A 23708-nucleotide genomic window follows, 5' to 3' on the forward strand; every position below is an offset into this window, starting at 1 on the left:
AATACTAGGAATCACACAACGAAGACTAATATTACCAACTTGTTTCACAGATATTGGTTCACAAAGCCCATTCTACACTGATATTCTGGAGAAAAGGAGTAATTGTTGGCAACTGACATAAGGCCTTTTCTCTGATTAAAAACCTGAACAGCTCTATGAGCTTAAGTGCCATACAATTTCTTTCAAATTATGAGAATCAACAGAAACATTGATTATTTTTATTCATTTCATTTATGCATTTAAGACCATGCATACTGTCTTAAAATTGTTTAATTGTCAGGTGTGGATTTCATAGAATTGTCAGTAAGATTTTTATCAGGTGTTTCATAATGATACCAAGGACCATCTCCCCTGTGTCTCATCAGTCTGCGTGCCTCCAACTCCATCAGCCTAAAAAAAAAAGAGGAACAGGCACACTCAACATGAAGTTTATTTAGTTTTGATCACACATAAATCAATGTTTAACATCAGGGTATTACAGACAACAGCCATGAGTTTAGCAGCTACGGTTTATAAATACCAAAGAAGGATTCAACTAAAACATGAGCTATTGCGTCCTTCTATTTCAATTTTTTTCAGCAAGTCATCTCACAAGAGTAATAAAAATACTTGCAGGAGTTCTGTCACAGGTTCTTGCCTAGTAAGGGGCTAGACAGTTTTGATACAGTTTTCAACTAGAAATAAATAGGAGCAAGAAAACCAGAAGTAAATGTGATGGTAGGAGGAACTATGCTGGCTTTGTCCCAATAGCAACAGGTTTTGGAACTCAGACTTTCTTCTACCACCACACTTTACTCTAAGTATAGAATAAATGCAGTCCAACATTGTCATTGCTGCCCACAAAATTTTCAACAGCACCAAGGAACATGACCAGTCCTGTAAACTGTCATTTAGCTACTCAATTAAGCTATGAGCAGAGGCAAAAAGAGCTGTCCATTTCCTGACTCAGGAAGACAGAGCTACACCTTTATAAATATGAATTGTTTTGAAGAGACATGTTTACAAGACTGCCCTTGGATCGTTCCAGTTCTGTTACTCTCAATACTGAGAAGGCAGGGACTACAAATACCATGACTTCCACTTTGGCACCAGCCAGTACAGCGAACGCTTAGGGTCAAGTGATACATTAATAAGCACGCTATGTCAGCATCCAACTCAGTATGTTAAGCAAAATAAAATAGCCAACTACAGTACGTCTCAGTATTTTAAATAACTTCAACTATGTAGCATACCTCAGTTCAGTTTTCTTTGCTTCAACATCAATCAAAGCCATCTGTTTCTCATAGTTCTTTTCAGGGGGGTCAAGCAAGTAACGAGCTATCCAGCGACTTATAGGGTGCTAGAAAATATAAAAGTAGAGATTATTCATGCAACTTCCATGTAGAAATGTCATCATAACTAAATCATATTGCTTGTTTCCAGTCCTGAAAACATGTCATCAACACTATGGGTGCTGCCATTCAAGCGGTAATAGTAAAGTTAAAAAATCATGCTCAACTATTTGTAAGCTCAGAACCAAAAAAGCTGTATTTCTTTTGCTATTTTTAATGTCAGGATAACCTGCAGATGACTATTCTGTAGCAAAATTAAAAGTTAATGGAAACGTGATTTATTTTCTTTCTGTTGAAGTAAAGTTCCTTCAACTGCCACTGTAATCACAGAAATGGACTCCAGACCTTTTACCGTAATCAGTAATATTTTAAAGTTCTGCTTCCACATAGAGGTTATTTCACTAGGAACAGAAGTCTAAATGAGTTGAAACAGCCGTAACAGTATTGCTGAATTCAATTACTTCCTATGAAAACCAAATAAGTGCTTGCAGCAAGAAGCCAGGGACTAATTTTAAGAAAATACAATGATATGACCTTGAGTTTCTGACTATAAAACTCTTCAGTTCTAGATATAAGAGCATGTGTGATCTTGGACTTGGAAAGAACACTAGCAAACAATACAAGATAAAGTAATGTCACTTTAAACTCCAGTATCTTAAGATGTTGCAGCTGCAGAGCGCGAAACAAAGACAAAACCTGCATGCTAAGAATAAAGAGAACAGAAGAATGTTCTTACTATTTAGGAATATTATAAAAGAATTCCTGGCATATAGCTTCAGCAATTTGCTTGCATAAAGTTACAGATCATTTGCATCTACTTGTGTCAATAAATATATTTCCTACAGCAACATGCATGTTCCCTAAAGCGGAAAAAAAGCAAGTTTACCAAAATCGTAATCGCACGATTTGATACACTGATAACCAATGGCAGGGATATGGCCATCCTCATTATCATACCCCACACATTTTACTCGCAGAAGTGTCATCAAGAGGAAGGCTGTCCATAACATAGAATCATAGAATGGCTCGGGTTAGAAGGGACCTTCACAGGTCAATGGACCAATATGTTGCCCTTTTTCATGTTACACTCACTTGGTAGTATTCCCAGTGCTCTGGAATATAACCTTCAGGAATCTCTGCAAGTTCAGCTTCACCTGACAAGGAAAGGAGGAGAGGAACATTTAATTCAAGTTTGATTTTGTTTTTTCTAAAAGTGCCTTATAGCCTGCTTTTCACATTAAGAAAAGATCACTGTTTCACATGGAGAGTGCACAATCCCTCAATTTGAGCTCCAGTCAGAAAAATTTGACTTGTAATTTTTCCAGACACTTCACACTGCATGTATCTAGCATATAGATTTTAAGCCATGCAACAAAAGGGTGAAATTAGCAGCTATAGGATCATAGAATAGTTTGGGTTGGAAGGGACCTTTAAAGGCCATCTAGTCCAACCCCCCTGCAAGGAGCAGGGACATCTCCAACCAGATCAGGTTGCTCCTGATCCTGGATTGCATCCAACCTGGCCTTGGATGTTTCCAGGGATGGGGCATCCGCCACCTCTCTGGGCAACCTGGGCCAGTGGTCTACCACAGAAGATCAAGTCCACAGAAATGCCCTTTAAAGTACACGAGCTGAAAGCATGAATTTTTCCTAATTTATTATATTAATCCCATATTATTACAGTAGTAGATTTAAAACATGTACTGCCAAGCAGAATTTTTGCTGGATAAAAAGTGACAGTTGCAGTGTATGCAGCTTTCTTAAAGTATGTAAAACAAGGTAATACAGACTCATCATTTGAATACAGAAGAACCATTCACTAAACCTCACGGATGTTTGAAAAACTGTCAAAAGATGGAATTTTTCTGTTTTTAAAAGTGTGGAAAGTTTTTTGTTTTTTGGTTTTTTTTTAAATCCACAACTACAGAAAAAGCAACAAGTACTGGGAACATCTTCTATGTACTTACACAACATTACTGTAACTATCAGGCCTATTTCATGGTCTTCTAAAGAGCAAGCCTTAAAAGATCTCTTTTTTCTATCCAGCATGCTTAGTTTCAATTAACAATTTTGACTGTGTACTTAGCTTAGTCATGACAGAGCACTCACCAATGAAGATGTTGACATATGTTATGAATAGTGCCACTGGTATTCCTGTCAGAAATATATAGAATCTCTGTATAGGAGATTAAAAGAAAAAGAAACAGTATGGGAAACTCAGAAGCCTGACAAAATTTAGATGAGGTTAATCTGAAAATAACGTAACAGCCAATAATTCTTAGATTTGTATTCATAGGTTAGATAGGAATGTTGCATGTAAAGACATATTGCTGCTTAAAATGAGTTAATTAATAAACTAGAATACAGAAACAGTGATGCTGTGTGAGTCCATGAGCCTATTTAGATTGGTTTTCAGTCTCCTGGAGAGGTCAGTCTCTGCAGAAGCAGACAGTAATACTTTCCCCCCGAATGCCATCTCAGCATCTTGCAATGACTGGTTTCAGCATTTAACTGCAATGAGGCACTAACAGCAACGCAATATAATCCAACATAAATCAACCACTGCTGGTTTTGGTGACTCTGGAAGACAGATAAAGGAAGCCTGATGACACGAAGGGAGCTGTATCAGGTTGGCTGTTACCCATCATATAGGCTTTATCCGAAACCTAGCTTTTTAGGGGTCGAACTCAGGTCAGGCTCCCTAAGTCTAAATCCCTGGTGTTAGTGGTTTAGGTAATTGCAGGCAAACCCTGCAGAAGAGTAACCTAATACGTTTTAAAAAGGAGGATGGAGTGGAAAGCATTTGTAGGTTATGCATATATGATCACTGACACATAATTTAAAAATGCTGCTACAGCTTTAATTCAAGTAGCCATCACAGTCATTGCCATTTAGCTGATCTTGTATCTTTTTACTTTTTCTGGCCTTGACTTTACAACATGTGACAAAAAAAAAAGTTATTTAGAAGGACTGGAAATTCTTGTTTATGGGAGTAGTACCAATCACATTCTAGACGCTGTCACGCAAACAATAGAGAAAATTGTATTTTAGACACTTTCACATGGTTTGCAATGGAAGTGTTATACTGAATGTATTAAATTTGTTTTTAACTCACCAACAAGTTTAGAAATCGAGTATCATAAAAACTTGTTGCCTTGATAATAAACATTCTCTTCCCATGGCTGCTGCTATGTCGTACAGGAGCTGAAAATTGAACCAAAGTATTATGTTTTTTTTCTCCCTTTGGCGATTCTGCCAGGATAAGGTCAACAATGCAGGTGAAAAAAAAAAGCAGCATACAGCAGCAGCTGAGTAGTTACAAGCCGGTTTTCTGGCGGATATCAACGTTCCTAGAAGCCTGCCTGAACAAATTTCCTATTTTGCTACAATGAACCATTTTTTTTCCTGACTTTAGACATAGGCCTATTTCTACCAGTGAGTCCCAACAAATAAAACGCTGAATGTCATCATACAGGAACATGTCAATTCACAGATTACTTCATTAGGAAGTCTGGCCTGCCGCCAGTTTTGATCCACGTTCTACGCAGGAAATGTAATTCCTCCGAGGAATGGAGACACACGTCTCGAGGGACTGCAGACCCCCTCGAGAGACCTCCCTGCAGGCTGAGCGGGTTTCCCACGCCTGCTGAGCCGCAGCACAGTCGCGGCGGCCCGTAACGTTACCGCCGCCCAGCTCCGCGTTCCCGCCCCAGAGCCCAGGCAGCGGGGAAAACCTCAAGCCGAGCGCCCGCCCCGAGCCGCGGAGCCGAGCCGGAGGCCCCTGCCCCGTGCCCGCTGTGCCGGCGGGCGAACCCTCCTGAGGCGCCGGCCCCGCGGCCTCTCGCGCCCCATTCCGCACGGGGGCACCTCTCCTCCGCTCCCCAAGGTCACCCCGCCCCCGGCACAGCCGCCCCCCTCGTTCCCGCCGCCGAGGCCCTACCGACGGTGCCGGGCAGGCGGACAGCCCCGGCGAGCCAGGGGAGGCGAGGGCCCGCCGCGCCGCTCGCCGCCCGGCGAGCTCCCCAGGCAGCCGCTGCCCGCAGCAGCAGGCTCATGGCCACCATAGCTGGAACTGGCACGGGGGCGGGGCCTGCGGCAGCGCTGCTCTCCGCGGCGGGGTGAAGCTAGACGGCCGCCATCTTGGAAAAGGGCAGAGCCTTCACTCTCCTTCCGGCGCCCGCCAGGCATTGTGGGAGGGGCGGCGGGGGTGATGGCGGCCGCCGTTGCGGTGGGCACACTGTGCCGGCGCCTAACGGGCGCGCTGCGGCTGTCGGGAGCGCGCCTGGGCTCGGCTGCAGTCGGCCTCCCGGGGTGGGCACTGGGGGTCGGGAACCGGTTGGGGCGGGGATGGGCGCGTCGCGGGCCGTAGCGCGGTTGCCGGGAGGGCGCAGAGCCGCCTTCAGCGGCCCCCGCCGCGGCGAGCCGTCCCGGAGCTGGAGCCTCGGCGGGTGGGCCGCAGCGCCGTGCCAACGCAGAGAGGAGAGTTTCCCTGTTTTGCAGCCATCGTGCGTCCAGCGTGGGGGTTTTTGTGCTTACACCGTGTGTTTGCTGCTTTTGCCGTTCAGTTCGTGTCAACGTAGAAGGAGGTGGTTTTGTGCAGTGTAGCTCAAATGTATTATTTCTTCTAATTTTCAAATTCTTATATATCTCCGAGTATAGCTAAATGATAATTAGATGAGATGGGGTAGAGGAGAAAACGACACTGAGATGGCATTTTTATGAAGAGCTGAAGTCACATCTTTTGCCCCTAGACCGTGGTATTCATCTGTTTGTAGGACCTGTGCCTTTATGAATGAAAGAAGCATTCTCCTGTAACTGAATATTACTTTTCCTATCGTATATAACTTTGCTTCTAATTTCTGTGCAGATTAACAGTGAATCTATTCCACAAGAACCCAGCAACAGTTGAACCCCTCTGTCAGTTGAAGTTTCTGCACACTTCCCTGTCTCGAAAAGGTCTGGAGGAGTTTTTTGATGATCCAAGAAACTGGGGAGAAAAAACAGTAAAGTCTGGTGAGTTATGTTTAGTATTTGCTCTTAAGTGAGAGTGTGTCACAGAAGAAGTTATTTGTTGGAATATATGGTACTATGGAAGAAAAATATTTCCATGTAAAGATTCATCTTATAGCTTCCCAACCTTTTACAAACACAAATAAACAGTACATGTCATTGCCTTTTAACGTATTTGTATATTCAAAGGAGACCTGAATATCCACAAGGATAGCATTTTTAGTATTTTTTGAAAAAGTGATCCTTTTTCTGTTGAGTCAGCTGAGCCTGCTAGTAGAAGCACATTTTTATTTCAGAACAAGAGGACTTTGTTCCATGAAATTAATTTTTAAAAGTTTGGATTTTTTTTTTAATAGGGGATGCATGGAATATAAAGCAGTTAAGGGGCAAGAGTAGTGAAGACTTGCACAAACTTTGGTAAGTAAGTTTTAGTGAAGTAGCTTCTCTTCTTTCAAAGCAGCCGTGCGCATTTTATTAAAATATGGCTGGTGAACTTAATAGCCAGTAAACTTAGTCTGCTGTAGAGCTCTGCTTGCGTAAGCCTGCTTGAGGCTTGGAGCAGCCCAAGTTCTGGTGCTGCTCAGAGTACAAAAGCTGTACTGCAGGTGGCTGTGTGATAGTAGCATCCAGTGCAAAGGGTTCGGGTTTGGTATGTAGAGACTGAGTTTGAACTCTTTAGGGGTTGTTTGAACAGCAGGACAGACTTTGGAAGTGACCTCTGATGGGGTTAACCGGTAAATTAGATCAGGTTGCTTAGGTCTGTATCCATTCTGAGGCTGGAGATTGCATCACCACTCTGGGCTACCTGTGTTGGGGCTAAACTAGTACTTAGTTTTCACTGTGAATAGTTTGTTCCTTGCTATATCTTGTGCTTTTTGCTGTGTAGCTGTAAAAAGAGCCTGGATCTGTCAGGTAGTGAAAACCTACTTAATATTAACCTCTTCCCTCCTTAGCCTTCTCTGTTCCAGGTTAAGTAAATCTGTCTCACTCAGCCTCTCCTTGTATGTCCTTGTACATCAGCCCTCCCCTGCCCACCTCTGCCCAGCTTTCTCTAGGTGGTCAGTATCTTTTTGCTCCTTTATATGAAGCTAGCAGGAATAGGATGTGGGTTTATAGGTTGGACAACTGTCCTCTTTCCAGCGGGGTGGTGACTGAATAATTGCCAATGCATCTAGAAATTATTTTTGAAGTACTGTGCTTTCTGATCTAGGTATGTCCTACTGAAGGAAAAAAACATGCTTTTAACTTTAGAGCAAGAATCAAAACGACAGCTCAGGCCTATGCCAAGTCCAGAACGATTAGAAAAGGTAACTTTTTCATACTAGCTAAAAATATAGCTGTATATAATAAGTAAAATTGCTGAGGGAAAGGTGAAGCATTTGTAAAAACTTGTTTAAGACCATTTTAAATCTATTTTCCTGATTTTAGTACAAGCACAAACACTAAAGCAACATTGTGGGAAAGGCCTCTCTACTTGTTATTTGCTGTTAAGAAATATTTTGCCATCTTTGTGTCCAGAAACTTCCTAGTAAAACTTCGACATTACCTTTATTCTTACCCTTCATAAACTTTTTTTAGCTACTTAACTGTTGCCAACTTCTTGCCTCTGACATTATCTTCTCCAAACTTTGGAGAAGCCCTTTTGTTCTTTGCTGTCCTCACTTTTGTTATCCCTTCCTTTTGCATTATTGTGATTCTGCCACTAATTTAATAAATTCATTTCCTCGGTATGTTTACCATTGAAAATTTAATTTGCTTATAAATCAACTGCCATCTCTATGCTTATGTCTCACAAATGGAAATCTGCACCTTCACTGGCCAGTTAAATAATGCAGCTGTTTGATGTGAGATATATTCTCAGATATCCCCGTTTATCCAAATTGATTTGGGCAAAGTCTGACCTTTACATTGTTCCTCTGAATTTCTTTGTATGGCTCATCATCTAACTGTTATTTGCCAGCACAAGCAGCTGCATTATGGTCTCTGTTTTTTGTGTCAGGCATGGGTTTGGTCTCCTCTTGTCATTTCATCACTGTACTTACAAATGAGGGAAGATCCAATACATAACTCTCTTCTATCTCCTAGTGTATCTTGTTCTAATTTATGATAATACAGTTTCTCAACTATGATTTCTAATTCCTATTCTGAAGAGTATTTTCAACTTAGTCTCACCTACACATCCACGTTCAGCAATTACGAATCACAGGGAACTTGTTAAGTGGCTCCAACATTTCAAAAGTCAAATCTTACTACTTGCCTGTTTGGTTTTGGCTGAAGCTCAAGAAAAGTAGATGTCGAGCAGCAGTTAAATACAGACAAAATACAGCAATCTGCTTGTTAAAACTAGCTCCAGCAGCTTCCCAGAGTGTTTAACTTTTTGCCATACGCAAGGTGTGTTACAGTAATATTATGAGACAGCTGTGGCTAAAACCCTTAAACTCAAGTGACATAGTTGGTCAAGGCAGCTTCGTAATCAGCCAGCAAGCATTAGCGAGGCTGTGGCCAGACTCCAAAGTGAAAACTGGAATAACAAACAGCCAGTACAAACCATCTGACACAAATACATACAGTATGTCTTCTCTTTGCTGCTTCTGCTTCCTTCCTGTCCCTGCCTCTGAGCTTTCTATACTTCTAGCATCAGCATTAGACCTGGCTTTATGTATCAGCCAGTCAGTCTTTAATGAAATATCAGATTTTCAGTTATTTCACATCTGTTCTGTTTGTAAGTTAGGTTTTAAATGTACCCATTCTTTACTCTTCTAGTACACAGGGCCAATTCATCTGTTTCACTCAGTCCACAACGGGGAGATTACTCATGATGGAACTCAAAGTGTGTTTTGCTGCTTTTATTGTTTTGTTTTTCTTTGCTTTTCCTTTAAATTTTGTCTTAGGTCTTCACTTGAGGTCTTTTAAATTGTCAGCATTGTGTTTTGTTGGCCCATCCTGAAACTATTTCCTATTTCCAGGTAGAAAAATCTATGAAAAATATAGACTTGGTTGTCAGAGAAAGAGAAATTGCTTTGAGACTTTTACAAACTGGCCATGAAAAACCAGTACCTGGCGAGTGGAGACATGACTTCTTAGGACGCACCTACTGGTATGGAAAAGAGAATTTTTTTTTTTTTTTTTTTAATGTGTGAATTTTTCTTGTGGTATGCCTCTTTACCAGAAAATCCTTATGTAATCAAGAGAGTATGCATATGCTCTATATAAAGAAACACATTTCCTGGTCAACGTTCAGGTGCTTCTTGAGTTTTTGTTTTTGGTTTGTTTTTTCTTTTTTGTTTTTCATTGTTTTGTTTTTTTTTTTAATGTGGTTATAATTGTTGCTAAATAATTCAGTGGCAGACTCTGCCAGTAATTATAACAAAATTAGTTCCATGTAACTAATATGATTTTTTTTACTCAGAGGATATATGTTGCTTAGCTATTCTGTAACACATGAATGAATTGGAGAGTACTGTTCAAGTTGAAGCATCTGGACTTCGCTAACTGTAATCCAAAAATCTACATACTGGGGGGACAACCACCCAAAATACTGCATGAGACCACACAAACAGCCGTTGGAATTCCCTGCTAGTCTTGGCAGATATTTAACTTTTCTACTTGTAAATATAGTCCACAAAGAAGGGTTCATCCATATATATTTGGAAGTCCAGTCCCCAGTTAAAGTAGGGGGAAAGGGGCAGACAACATAAAATGCAGAAACTCTGCAATACACGGTAGTAGGTCTGACACAGCCCAGATGCACTGGAGTCTGTAGGTAGGTCTGCACAAGCCATCTGTGCAGCCCATATGCAGGAGGAACCCCAAACAGAAATAACAGAGCCTATAGAGGGAAAGACTTCTGTTCAGGCAGACTTGCACTTGACATAACACTCCAACACTGGCATTTAAAGAATGCTGTAGTAGAAACAACTCCTTTCACACACAGTTTGGTCACATCAGCTTTTGAAAGTTTTCTTATGAAGGAGTAACTTTAAAAGATAAATGCAAAGAATCGTTTCTTATATTGGGCCCTCTCTTCAAACATCTCATTTTTAAAGCAAGACCACTTTCTATAGAAAGACCCTGGCGACGTACAAGCTGCCATTACAAACCAAGCCAGCAACAGAGCGGAAAGTAAATGCCCGCCTATAAATCCTGCAACCTACTGGGCAAATCACTTTATCACCCTACTGTAACCAAGTGTGACTGGTAGAATCCAAGAATGAAGACAAAAAGTATATGTTCTATACTATATGATAACTCTTACTGTCTTTAACAGGTACACTTACAAGGAATGGCCAATACCATGGTACTTGAACAAAAAACACAAAAAGAGGAAATTCTATTACTTACCTCATGTGAATCATTTCATCAGGTAAATATTTTTTTTTACATTCAATATTATTTTCTGATCTGTTCTTCAGTCCTCCTTATTCCACTTTGCAAGGAAAAAATAGTGATAATTTTGTTGGTTTTTTGTTTTTGCAGCTAGTAGACTGAAAATAAGGCTTTCTAAAGTTACAGCTTGCTCTGTTTCTTTTTGCTGTTCCCATCTTAGTTATTAAGAGATTTGGTTATCTGTAAATGACTAAGTCATTTAACATACAGAGTACCCATGATCCTCCCAGAGGCTGAATTTCTGTCAAATTCAAAAGCAGAAGAAAAAAAGGAGTTTGCTTTGCAGGCATTTTTCCTTATCAAAAGCAAATGAATACTGAAGTTGTTAATCACTAGGAGCCTCTATTTGCTTAGGGAGCTGAGCTCATTAAGGGTGGTACAAGCTACCTAGAAATTAACCACACTGACTTACTTATTTCAGACTCAGACTTGAAAAAGCATTACGTTTAAGGGCAAGAAGGCAAAACCTAGAGAAGACAAGGCAGAAGGTCTTGAGAAGGAAGTTCCCTCACCTTGCTGTAAAATCTCAGAGCCAATAATGTGCTGGAAGAGGACTGCAAGCAATTGGTTGAGTACCTTTGTGACTGGAACGTAAAACAACAACTGAAACCAGCAAACAAGTCGACTTGAGTGTTCCTGAGAATTTTTTTTTTTTTTTTTTTTAAAATCCCACATTTGACTTAAATTAAACTTGTGATCTGGAATGAAAAAGCAGCTTTGGTGCATAACTCAAATTAATCCTTACAGTTGTTTCTAGAACCTTTTGAAAAAAGGATGTATTAACCAGCTGTGATAAAAGTACAACATCCATCATTAACAGTGAAAAGCAGCAACTGACTACCACGTGAAAGTATAAAGTGCAGAGACAATATCTACCTGCTTTAGTTTAACAAATATGCATTAAAATGAGACAAACGTGAGAGCCTCTGAAGCTCACATACTAGCCTTTGTTCTCTGATTTGTCTGAGTTACTAGTACCTCACCTCTCTGCTTTCTACATAAAAGCAGGGGAAGATATGCTCTTCACGTACGAGGAACTTTTTCCCTGCTTCAAGTCAGCTCATTAGAAATTATGAAGTATTTAGTATGTGAGCTTTTAATAATGCAGTCTTTATACCAAGATTTCTAGATACCTACCACGCATTCAAACATTTGTGCAATGCTTTTTTGCAGTGTGCAAAATGTTTGTAGGAACACTGGAAAAGGCTGTGAAACTGAAGTAGAAAGGTACTGCTACTGCTCTCAGTTAATGGTAAACACCTACTTCATGGAAAGGTTTAACCTTCAAGTGAGGTTGTGTAGAAATTTAGAATAAAGTCACAAATACTACTGTTTCAGGAAGCAAGCATGCTATGCGCTGTAATCTGATAAAACACTGGAAACTCCAAAGCTGTAGGAGAGACATATCTATCTGTATCATCTGGACCTTCAGTTACTCCTCTGCATTACACAAAATACCCACTTCTTAAACTGAAACTCTTAACAGTGGTGAGAAAACCCCAGAAAAGTGTTTTGTTCTCCATGTGATGCTAGAACATTCACAGATACTACCACTGTATTGTAATTCTTTCAAAATATATAGAAGATAAAAGTTGATTAGACATAATGAAACCAAAGCACATGACAGAGAAGGAAAGCTTAAAATGCACAGTCAAGGCATGAAGGGAATGAAAAAGAGAGCCTACTTTATATCCTCACCAATAGTTACAAGCTGTCAAGTCAATCTTAGTACTACTACACTGATGCCACCATAACTTTAGAAAGCATTACTCATTGCAGTGTGCCGAGATACAAGTTCAAAGGACATTCTACATTCTAATTGAATGCAAACTAGGCTAAGTCTTTTTCTTCCAGTATGACAACAATAGCTGGTCACTTCTTGTAGCTGACTTTGTTTGCCTCATTTTGTGAGAGAAATACAGTTTGGCAATAGCTTTGAAAATCTGGAGCAAGCAACTTAGTCTCAAGAGCAACTCATGGTTATCATGATAAGACAACAGCAGGTTGTTTTGATAAATTACTTTATTGGTTGGAGGTAACGTGAAACTGTTTTCAACTAGAGGCCTCATCGTTATTTACCCACAGGGTCTTTTAGAATACAGAAAATGCAGTAGTATTGTTTACATTTTAATATATTTTTTTAAAATCAGTTAAATGCTATTTGGTTTTCCACAGCTTTTAAAATAAGGAGCAAGACTTTACTGCGTCCCAACACAGAACATCACACAGCTGTAAATTTAAGAAAGCTTAACAGCAACATTGAGCTGCATCAGGACAGCCAGTTCCTGCTGATAAAAAAATATCATCCTGCTTCCTCTGACCCTGAGCGCGCAGTCCCCATGCAAAACTCAGGCACTTATTGACCCTGCTATGAGTCAGCTGAGGGAGCTAAACCAGCAATAAACAAGTAGTGACTGCCCCTTTGAGTTACAGCTCCCTGTCAAATGTCAAGTCACATCCTGAGGTCTCCCGTGACTATTCTCCTTGTCTTACAGAGACAATTCTTTGCCTTAACTTCCCTGGCTCCAACAAGTTTTACCTCTCACCTACATCACAAAGGCATTATATACATTCTTAGAAATCTGGTAGAAAGCTCCGATTGTTTACTGAAATAAAATTGCTCCATAATAGAAAATTAGCAAACCAGTGCTTAACATAACATCCACTACATGGAATGTAACACTTTCATTAGACAGTGAAAGTTTACACTGAACTGAGTCACCTAGAGTAGATCATTAAATACAAACTTTCCATTTTTAAAACAGAAGAGTAACTTTCTCTCCAAGTACTCACAAAGTTGCTCAAATATAAAAAACCAAATTTTATTTTTAAGAAATAAGAGCAATATAAGGCCAAAGTACCAGCAAGGAAGACTACTATATGAAAGTAGACAAGAGATTTTTAATAAATTTGCAAGGTTATACCTCTATTAGCTAACCTATAAAGCTGTTCCCAGGAAAAGATACTAGAGAAAATAGACATTTATACAAAATTATAAAATGTTTGTTACATGAATTATTGCTTTACAAGGGATGTAAACATCCTTTTTCTATTATAGTACCAATTAGATCTCTCAAAATTGCTAACGTTTGTTAAAATGGATCTTGAACTATGCAAAAAATCCAATATAAACTTTCTACAAAAAAAAGAGTCCATCCCATTCCTGAGTAAGCTAAAGCTATGAAACAGAAGGAGCACTGAGCAGGCAGCAGTTTTCACAGTAAGAGGTTTAAGGACATTTTCTTTCTACACACTGTTTCCCTCCTTCTTCATATTCTTGTTTAGAAATCCACATCTGTTGAAAAGTACCCTAGAAAAAAAAAAAAAAACAACCCACAACAAAACAAACAATTAAAAAAAATACATAAGAAAACAAATGAGGGTTAAGTGAAACATGATTAGCTTTTCCTAGGAGGAAAAACAAGCAAGTATTTACATTAAATGAGGTAAGAGGACTTGACTTGCGTTGTTAGTGATTAAACTAAAGACAGGAAGTTGCAGTAATGAAAGCTGATTTCAGTCTCCCTTTCCCATACTGCTAAATTAATCTCCACAAGCCATTTCAGTACTCAGTAATTTACAGAGCTAAGCTCAGGAATATGATGCAGAAACAGGTTCGCTACTTTCATGTTGCACTATACATGTCATTTCTAGATCTCTTATTTCAAGCCTGAACCTTGTAATTAAAGATAGGAGAACGTAGCAAGCTTTTTTCTTTTTTTTTTTTTTTTTTTATATTTGAAATGCTCATGTTGTCTTGTTTTTAAAATAGATTCCTTTCACCTTACCACAAGGACAGACAAGATTAGGATTGCTATAGTAGCACAAACTCTGCAATGCACACTTGCACACTTAGGCAGAATTAGATTTTTGGCTGACAGTGCTGCTTAGCACGGTAACGTAGTAACACAGGTTTACTAACCAAAGAAGCCAAAATGGAACCACCAATCCATGAGCTGAACCTCCTCTCGACTGTTGTGTTGTTTGCTATCAGCTTCAGGCGCATGCTCTAAATTAAAGGAAAAAAAAAAAAAAAAAAAAAAAAAAAAACCAAAACCAAAACCACAAAGATAAAACAAAAGAACAATCAGACAAATTGCAGGCTGGTGACATTCATGGATAAGGGAAGGACTGCACAAGGAACTTGGTGTGTATACCAACATGCAGGTGAAAAAGGTCAGTTTTATTAAACTTGCAATAATGCTCCATCTGCCCTGGACTCAGAATTCAAACACAGCCACAGTGGAACAGAACACGTGTGGCTTTTATCTTGTCTCCCAACAGGGAGCAGCAGCAAATGCTTAAGGCTAGAAACAGTACAGGTGCAGGGCAATACTACTCACAGTATATACTGCCATCTCTAACACTGGGCTACTTAAAATGCGCACAGGGACTAAAATGTCTAATGTTGCTGAACTTAATTAATCTAGTCCTTTTTGGACCCACTCATTCATTTTGCTTTCAAAATGCCTTGTAGTAATAAAATCTTTGAATTTCAATGGGTTGCTCCTCAAGTATTATAAGAAGCAGCGAATAACTACCCTTATCAGTTTGTCATAACAGTCGTGATTTCAGAGTTGCTACAAGTTGAACATTTTTTCTTGAAAATGGATGTTCAAGAAATAAGGTAAGCTATATGTGTTCTCAAGAACACAGGTGTAAGGTGTTAATACCTTCTTTGACATCAAGTGATTAAAAAAAAAAAAAAAGTATGGTAAATCACTAGGTTTTATCTATGAGTAGGTTGAGTTGTCTGTAGAATCCAGGAAGAACAATTCCCATGACAAAGTGACAAGACCTCAGGCAGAATGACTGAATGTGCCTCAAGTTAGTCAGCAACACTTCGGAAGAGAGGCCATCAAGGGAAATAGTGACTGTTGCTTAGGGACAATTACTGAACTTAGAATCACAATCTGAAAACAGGAATGGAGAAGTAAAACACTCAGAAAGCAGTTATAGTATCTGCTGGGATTCATTTTGTGTAATAACAACTTTTCAAGGCTTCTTTCTTTACCCCACAGAAATATCTTCAGCTGTTGAGTTCCTAACAAAGTCTAAGCTATGATACGTGCTTGTTTATTTGTGTGGCAAAAAAGCAAAGTAACTCAATGCAGCAATTTAAAGAGTTGTTTTACCGGTGGAGTTTTCTGAGACAGCTCTCTGTTCAATCTGTCTGTGAAACTCTGTATCAGAGTGTTCCCTCCTGCTACAATCACGCTGCCATAGAGGCCCTAAAAAGAGAACACGCAACCTACAATATTAACTCTGAAATCATTCTGAAAACTGTTTCACACAATATAGAGGAATGCTACACAAGTACATATAACCAACAGCAATAATACATCACTTGATGCCCACAATATTACCTCTCCTGATCCAATTAATTTTTTAATCACTTGAAAAATATTTCAAGACAGCTTAATATTAAACTATACAAGGAAGACAGAAGCTATGTGATTAATGATTCTAAATGATGCCACAGAATGTTTTCTACTATAGAGAACCCTACATCTACGGATTATCTCCTGTATCCCAACTGTTGGTTTTCATACGGCTAGATGTTCCAACCACAAAACAAAACCCCGTAGCGTTGCAACAGTTTTCCATCTCACTAACGCTGCAGTTGGTGAACACAAACCATGGCCTGGCCTACTAAGCCTGCCTGACACACCAGTTAAGAGGAAACATTTTTGAAACAACCGCCATGCAGTCCGTATCAAAATTTAATATTTTCATATTGACACCTGAGAAAGTTAGAACATTATTTTTAAAAATAAAGTTTTCCTTTAAAACCTGTTTTCTTCCTCCTACTCTCTACAAAAGTTCCATATGATTGGTTATGTTTAGAAAGTACATCTGCCACGTCCAAAAATCTGAAGATAACACTCAAAGATAGGAACATAAAATGCTCATCTGAAGCCAATCCAACACATGTTGTGCAGTGCGAGCTACAAAATTTGGACATTAGCTGTTTAAATATAGGTAGAAACATTGAGTAAAATTAAAAAATCCTGATTTAGCATTTTTTAAGTCAAAACAGTAATTGTACATGTTCCTATATACAAATACGTAATACCTAGAGAATTATTCTAATGTGCTTGTTGTTATCCTAGGAAATCCACATTCCTTCATCTAGTGTTCTAGTCCCAAAAAATTCAACCAGCACAAAAATATCTGTGCCTTAAAATAATACATATCTGACTAACACTTACCGGCCTGATGTCTATATCACACATTCCAACGCTTGTTGTGACAACATGGCTCACGCCCAACATCGTGTTACCAGATAAACCCTAGAATTAAAATTAGTAATCTACACATCATCGCTTCAAAAGAGCAACACATATAAAAGCCCCGAATGAGCTGAATTTACAAGTATTACTAGAGAGGGAGCTACACATATTTTAGGGAAGGGAGGGGGAAAAAAAAAAAAAAAAAAAAATATTTCCCTGTTTTCCCACTCAGCTCATCACCACCCATTTTGAAATACATTTCATCCTTCACTTGCCCAATCCTAATACAACACAGGCAAATTCTACCCCCAGGAGAACCACAGTGTAAATACACACATACAAGTAATGAAATTAAGAACATCATACAAAAGGGAGCCATGTGATAATCTAGCAATTTAAAGCCTTCCAATTACTACATATCATAGTTGTTTTACCTTTACATTGGAAGGGTCAAACAATCCCTCAGGAATTTTTAGACGCTCAGCACCAAAGTCACAGTTATAGCCGTTGGGGAACTCGTAATGAACCGTTGGCATCTGTGCCGCTACCCTGGAGCATCAGTCAGAAAGTAACATATTAAAGTGCAGTGTGAACAGAATGTTAAGTTGTCCAAGCAGCATCATGAATGAAGGTTTCAATGGGAATATTGTGATTGATATTACTTACACTTTCAATAATTTTTATTATGATCTCACACATCTTGGAATATTAAACAAAAAAAACTATCACCTGGATATGATATTTCTATTTCACTTGTATTTCTACTTTCAGAAATAAAGAGTTTTTAGACAAAAACTTCTTCTGTAATAAAAGCAGACAACAGCAATGAACAGGCTAAGCACCCCATGCACGACTGATAATTTTACAAGAAGGAAAACAGTGACGTACTGTTCATCATAGGTTGAATCCGATACTTGGAGAACAGAAGCTTGGAAGTCCTGAATGACACACTATGGAGTTAAGAATAACATGGTTTTAAGAACTTCAGCCTTTGATTTTATAGAATTAGTACTGACTTGAAAAATATTTTTTAGTTCTTCAAAAGGAAAGGCTCATATAAAACTTCTTTATGGGATGCCTGGGGGAGTTCAAAAGTGGGAGAAATGACCTACTTACATTACACATGTAGTTGTGCCAAGACCTAGTGACCTGCGGTAACTTCTCTTTTCTCTTCCAGTTTGCTGGTGACCCCTCACGAACTGCCTCCTGAGATTGTAAGAAACATGATCATCAGTTAACCTTTTAAGCTTCTGCCCAAACAAAAACTTAGTAAACACAGTTACTTTCCCACCTTTGAAGCAATCATATATGGAGGAATTATCTCTATGTTCATTTCCTGAAACAATTCCCGGCACTGCATAGTAATAAAGTCTCCTGCCAGTGGTGATTTTACAATACCTAGAAGACAAAAAGAGAACCAAACAAGAAAAAAAAAAAACCTACCAACCTCAACAGCACCAAAATCACTCTCCCAACAAACTATATGTCAGTGAACACCATTAGGTTTTTTTTTCCATATCTAAGGGGACACACATTTAAAAACCATGAGAAAACTGTAAAAGCAGAAAGAAAGCTAATTTGACCTTGATACTACAATGCTGTTGCCCATGAAAATTTTTACCTTGCTGAAGTACGTATCCATCATGCACTGGAATAGCAGTGGTGTGTGTTGCTCCGCTATCCAAAATGAGGCCTGTAGATCTCCCATTAGCAAAACTAGCCAAGATGACTAAGGAAAATATTGTAATTTTCACTTTAGAAAAAAACATGTTGCCATACAATTAGAGCACAACTAGGAGCGAGGACATTGGTGTGTTATTCCTTGGCTCCACAAAAGGACTGTCTGTTTTCCAGGGCATATCTTCTTTCTATGAAGTGCGCAATGTCACAGAGCGAACAGCATTTAAATACTATCTGTGAACTAACTTGAGCTTCGTACGTACACAGGTGAGACTTCCATTAATACTATGCAGCAAGCTCTAAGTACATCCAACTCGTTTAGATTCTGAAGTTGAAAACATGTCATTAGTTTAAAATAATTGCAAATATCCATCTTCAGGCTATGGGAACTTCAGCTCTAATTACTGTATTTAGTAGTCTGGACAACACTTTCAGGTCTGCAATATTCCTACTCACGGTATACAATGGGAAAAAAAAAGTAAAAAAGAGGCGGGGGTCGGGGGAAGAGACATCCCCTCCAAGGAAAACAGTCTGGGAAACCTTCAGAACTGAGTTATAAAGCTTTAAAGTTCAGAAACTAAACTTACTTACTTCCTCTTTAGATGTTCACAGAAGAATTGATTTGAAACAAGAAAAGTTAGACATGCTGTTATACTATGATTGCCTAGAATAAGTTTACCATAATTTCCTGGGGGTGGGGGGGAGAGCAGTGAAGCATTCCAAAGGATACGCCGTTAGAACAGCAGTTTTACACAAGAAAAAAGCAGGGATGTTGTAGTGTTCAAACATCAATTCAGTCAGTTTTTCACGCTTTGCTCTAGTATTCCACTAGAAGGAAAAAAGAAACAAAACCACAAGTAAGTGACCAAAAGGCAGATTTGTTTATCTTGAGGATCATTAGAGCACACCAAAAGAATGCTAACATAATAAAGAAGTAATTAGAATTACTATAGCCACAGTTTCAAATCGTATCAAAATTCTATATAGACAAATTTCTAGTAATTTACTTCTTTAGAATCTTTTTTATTCCAATTCTACAACAACACATTAATGTTTATTCACACAGAATTCAAGAAGTATCAACATAAAAATACAGACAGACTTCTGAAAATGAAGGGCAAAAGTGATATACACTTCTACTGTTAAAACAGAGATTTCTTTACACTTCTACAGCTCTTCCAGTATCGGTCTTTGAAAGAATTCTCTAAAACAAGTAACATGCACGTTTTACAAGGGGAAAGATAGATGAAATACCTTGCCCAGCTGACAGAAAAATAAATCCAGGTATCTTGTTTTGAAGTTATCTTCCTACACTTCTATTGTATTTGTGATTAAGCCTATATATATATATATATATATAAAATATTCTACACATCACTGAAAACGTGAAGTTTTTTCCCAAGCCAATATGTTAAAGTAAGATTAGTTCTGTAAGGAGAATGTCAATGGGAATCTCTATTCAGACAGCCACTGAGCCATCAAACACGAAATAACCATTGCAAATTCACCCATACTCCATAAGCTACAATTCAGCACGAGGAAATAATGAAAAAGGAAATCCCTTCATAAGATTTTATTAAAGAAAGACATAACTTTTGTATGGCACGCCTACCTTTTGTATTCCGACTTAGAGGTCAGCCCTTCAAATGCTGAGATTATTAAATGACAGAAACCTTGTCCACATGTTTTCTCAGAAATTTGTATTCATTCATGTCACTTACCTTACAGGGCATTTACAGAAATGAAGACAGAAAAAACTCTAACTTCTCCGTTATAAATATTATTCTCTGTCACGTAATATTAGTTGTAAGGCTGAATGAAGCAACAGATTTTCAATGGCATTTCATTAACTGTAACTTAACATATAATAAGACATCCAAATATATTTGTGCTTTAATTCTAGGCAGTAAAGTGAGATTTTTTTTTCTCTATTTTGACTTCTTTTCAATAAGTGAAAAACAATAGCACATTGTAAATACTTTCCAACACAACTCATGCAAACCTTTTCAACTTGATTTAATTTTTAGATGTTTTTCTTAAATTGCTTAAATTATTCCAAATTATTTTAAATTTGTTATTTCTGTAGTTAAATTTTAACACTTGTAACCCACAAGCCAATGTGAGACTTGTCCAAGATTAATGTTTGCAGAGTCAGCAAGAAGATACAGTTAAGACTTTTCAAAAGGCAAAGCTGCTTTTACTCACTGGTGCTTCGGACATAAGGACAGGATGCAAGCTTGCTTCAGATTTAATATGCATCTTGTAAGTGTGATCCAAAATCGCCTGGAAACTATCCCAGTCTTCAACTGTAACAACATTGAAGTGAGTAGATTAGTTCCTTCTAAGTTTTGTTCCATTTCATAAATATATAAAGGTTTTCCAACTATTTTTTTTTTTTGCATTGAGCTCTTTAGTCAAAAGCTATCCTCAGCAGACATACACCTCCCTTAATAGCTCTGCAGAATTCTCACCCTCTATAATCATCACAATCATAACATTTCAAGAATTATGCCGAAAGTCTGCTAACACTGTAAACCAACTATACTTCATGCAATTTGTAAATTGAGTATCCACTCGTATGGCTTCTGTTGCCATAGATAGCATCTATTTACGCGAAAGCTATGACTTTTTGCAGCCTAGCAATGCTATTTTAAAGACAGGCATAAAAAGACAGAGCACCATACTCATTCCATTTTTTAAAGGTGAAATGGCCTCCATATTTTCCCTTGGAACTCTCAAGGCATTCGTGTCTATGTAGTAAGTCGGGCCCCCTTGTTTGCCTTTGTCACCATCTATCTCCATCAGAGTGCTGCCATTGTCCCTTTCTAGCACCACACCAATGGCTGTTGGAAAATCAACCTGTAAGGCAAAAGGTAAGTGGTATATGAGAATTATTAATGTGTTGGGTGCGTTTTTGGTCATGAATTCAGAGCTTTCTTTATACAATACTGTTAGAGCAAAACTCAGCATATACTGAAAACTCATAACTAACAAACAAGACCTAAGGAATAAATTAATTTTGCATTTTCACAAAGTCACACAGATAGCTCACCTTTGGACAGTCCTCGCCCGCATAGCCTGCTCTCACAGTATATGAGCCAATGTCAAAAACAAGAGCCCCAACTTCATCTGAAAAAATCATTAATAAAGAGATTAATAAAGAGATAGTGATAGGTTATTACACTCTACTACAATCCTGACCTTTCCCTGTCCACTGCCTGTTTTGCTTGCAAAAGAAAGGCAAGTCAAGGCATCTTTTTCAAGGCAAGGAGAAACTTCTCTATTCAGAACTCCAGTTACCAGAAAGCTATTAGAAGACTGCAGAGGCTTTAACTAGGACATTGCAATACCTGCCTTTGGCATAAATGGGGAACTGGCAAGACAAAGTTTTCAGAAGTTGCAGATTGCAAGACAAAGTTTTCAGAAGTTGCAGATTGCAAGACAAAGTTTTCAAAAAGTGCTAACTTAACAGTCACACAAAACCAGGTGAACCCTGATCCCCCGGGTGTGATCAGAATTAGACAGGCGTGCCTGGAAACACCAGCTCTCTGAAAGCACCATCAGCGAGGGCTGACACCACGCAGCCCCTCATCCTTGCAGGCCCCATCCTCGCCGAGGTGCTCTGCACACCCTCAGGAAAACCAAAGTCTGAAACAAAACCGCTGGACTTCAGTCCTCACGGAAGGGTGTGCAGAAGTGCTCCGGGAGGAAAACACACCCCGGCTTCCAAAGAGCGGGGGTCTCCTCCGGCCAGCCGGCACCCGAACAGCGTGAATTCCGCCCAAGGCCACGGCTCCGGGGGAAGAAGCATCCCAGCGAAAGGACGCCGGGAGCGGCATAAACAAGGCCTGCAGCCGCCTCCTCTTCCTCGCCCATGCTGCCACGTCTAAAAAAACCGAGGGACCAGGGGAGCTCCGGCTCCGCCGCAGTTGTGGGAGAGCCGGGCCGCGGCCCCTCCCCAGCTCCGGGCCCGAGGAGCGGCGAGGAGGCGGGAAGCGCCCGGGGGAGGCTCGCACGCGCCGCCTCACGGGACGGGGCCGAGCTCAACGGTCGCGGGGCGGGGGAGGGGAGGACGGGCAAGCGAGGCGGCGCCGGACTCACCTCCCCCATACACGCCGCCACTCATGGCTGCCGCTGGGCCCGCGCCGCGCTGCCCGGTCCTGGTGCCCGCCGGCTCCTCTCCTGGGCGATCCGGTAACAATAGCGCCTTCGCCCCGCTCCCCGCCGGCGGCTCAGCCTAACATGCAGGCCGCCGCCTTCCCGCCAATGGCAGCGCCCCTGCCGCTCACCCGCCCACCGCGCGGCGCCCCGCCGAACCGCCGCTCGGGCACAGGAACCAATCACGACCAGAGGGAGGCGGGGACACGCCGCGGGCAGCCAATCCTGAGGCAGGGAGCGGAGGGCGAGCAGGCTGGCACACGAGCAAGCAGGCGTGGGTGCTCCGTTGCGGGAGCAGCGGCGTGAGGAGAGTGGCGAGGCGGGAGGTGCGAGGAGTGGGCGGGGGAGGCCAGGATGGCTGCTGGGGACAGGGAGGCTGCTGGGGACAGGGAGGCTGCTGGGGACAGGGGGCTTGGGAGCCCTGAGGGCTCGAGGGGTCTGCCTGCCGCCGCGTGAGGGGGTGCGGAGGAGCGGGGCGAGGGGCCGGCTGTGGCGGGGAGCGAGAGTTACCGCAGCTGGGCCCTCCCCGAGCCCTTCTGCTGCTGCTGCCACTGCTCCTTTGGGCTCTTCCGCTGAGTATACAGCGCGTTTAAAGTGTACCAAGATATCCCAGCCAGGTGTCAGTCCAGTCAGATTGATAATCTCCACCTTGCGCTGTTCCCTCCTCGCGTGGGGCGCTCCTTCGCGCCTCAGGCCTGCCTCCTTGGGTGGCTGGGCGGGTCTGGTTTGCCAGCTCAGCTGCCTGTTCAGCCGTTGAACTCATAATTTGTATTTAATTTGTATTTCAGGTCACCTTGTTCTGCATTGGAGTTCTCAGCCAGAGCAAGTAGAGAGTAGGAACTATATAAAGTTGTAGGAATTAAAGGACACAAAAGAAAGAGACCTCAGGCTTAACCAGAGATTAGTGTTAG

The 23708-nt window shown here is 40.5% G+C and overlaps 3 protein-coding genes across 3 annotated transcripts; 1 reads left to right on the plus strand and 2 right to left on the minus strand.

The window, feature by feature from the left end:
- Nucleotides 1–204: 204 nt before the first annotated feature.
- NDUFB5 (NADH:ubiquinone oxidoreductase subunit B5) lies at nucleotides 205–5429 on the minus strand. Its single transcript, XM_086754480.1, has 6 exons — nucleotides 5271–5429; nucleotides 4446–4534; nucleotides 3440–3506; nucleotides 2424–2485; nucleotides 1233–1339; nucleotides 205–390 (listed from the first exon to the last, which is right to left on the minus strand). The coding sequence occupies exons 1-6, from the start codon at nucleotides 5392–5394 to the stop codon at nucleotides 270–272; spliced, it is 570 nt and encodes a 189-aa protein (XP_086610606.1). The 5' UTR covers nucleotides 5395–5429; the 3' UTR covers nucleotides 205–269.
- Nucleotides 5430–5527: 98 nt separating this feature from the next.
- MRPL47 (mitochondrial ribosomal protein L47) lies at nucleotides 5528–11669 on the plus strand. The gene is made up of 7 exons (XM_086754479.1): nucleotides 5528–5641; nucleotides 6198–6343; nucleotides 6697–6757; nucleotides 7551–7647; nucleotides 9307–9437; nucleotides 10608–10703; nucleotides 11148–11669. Exons 1-7 carry the CDS (start codon nucleotides 5541–5543, stop codon nucleotides 11263–11265), a joined length of 750 nt encoding a protein of 249 aa, XP_086610605.1. The 5' UTR covers nucleotides 5528–5540; the 3' UTR covers nucleotides 11266–11669.
- A 1061-nt stretch (nucleotides 11670–12730) lies between these two features.
- On the minus strand, nucleotides 12731–22886 carry ACTL6A (actin like 6A). The gene is made up of 14 exons (XM_086755031.1): nucleotides 22741–22886; nucleotides 21692–21768; nucleotides 21324–21498; nucleotides 20845–20945; nucleotides 19370–19467; nucleotides 18581–18675; nucleotides 18251–18357; nucleotides 18076–18165; nucleotides 17848–17909; nucleotides 17394–17508; nucleotides 16939–17019; nucleotides 15862–15957; nucleotides 14649–14735; nucleotides 12731–14036 (listed from the first exon to the last, which is right to left on the minus strand). Exons 1-14 carry the CDS (start codon nucleotides 22763–22765, stop codon nucleotides 13956–13958), a joined length of 1290 nt encoding a protein of 429 aa, XP_086611157.1. The 5' UTR covers nucleotides 22766–22886; the 3' UTR covers nucleotides 12731–13955.
- Between the last annotated feature and the right edge of the window lie 822 nt (nucleotides 22887–23708).

Source organism: Chlamydotis macqueenii, chromosome 9, assembly GCF_036417535.1.
Source record: "Chlamydotis macqueenii isolate bChlMac1 chromosome 9, bChlMac1.mat, whole genome shotgun sequence".
Taxonomy (NCBI): Eukaryota; Metazoa; Chordata; class Aves; order Otidiformes; family Otididae; genus Chlamydotis; species Chlamydotis macqueenii.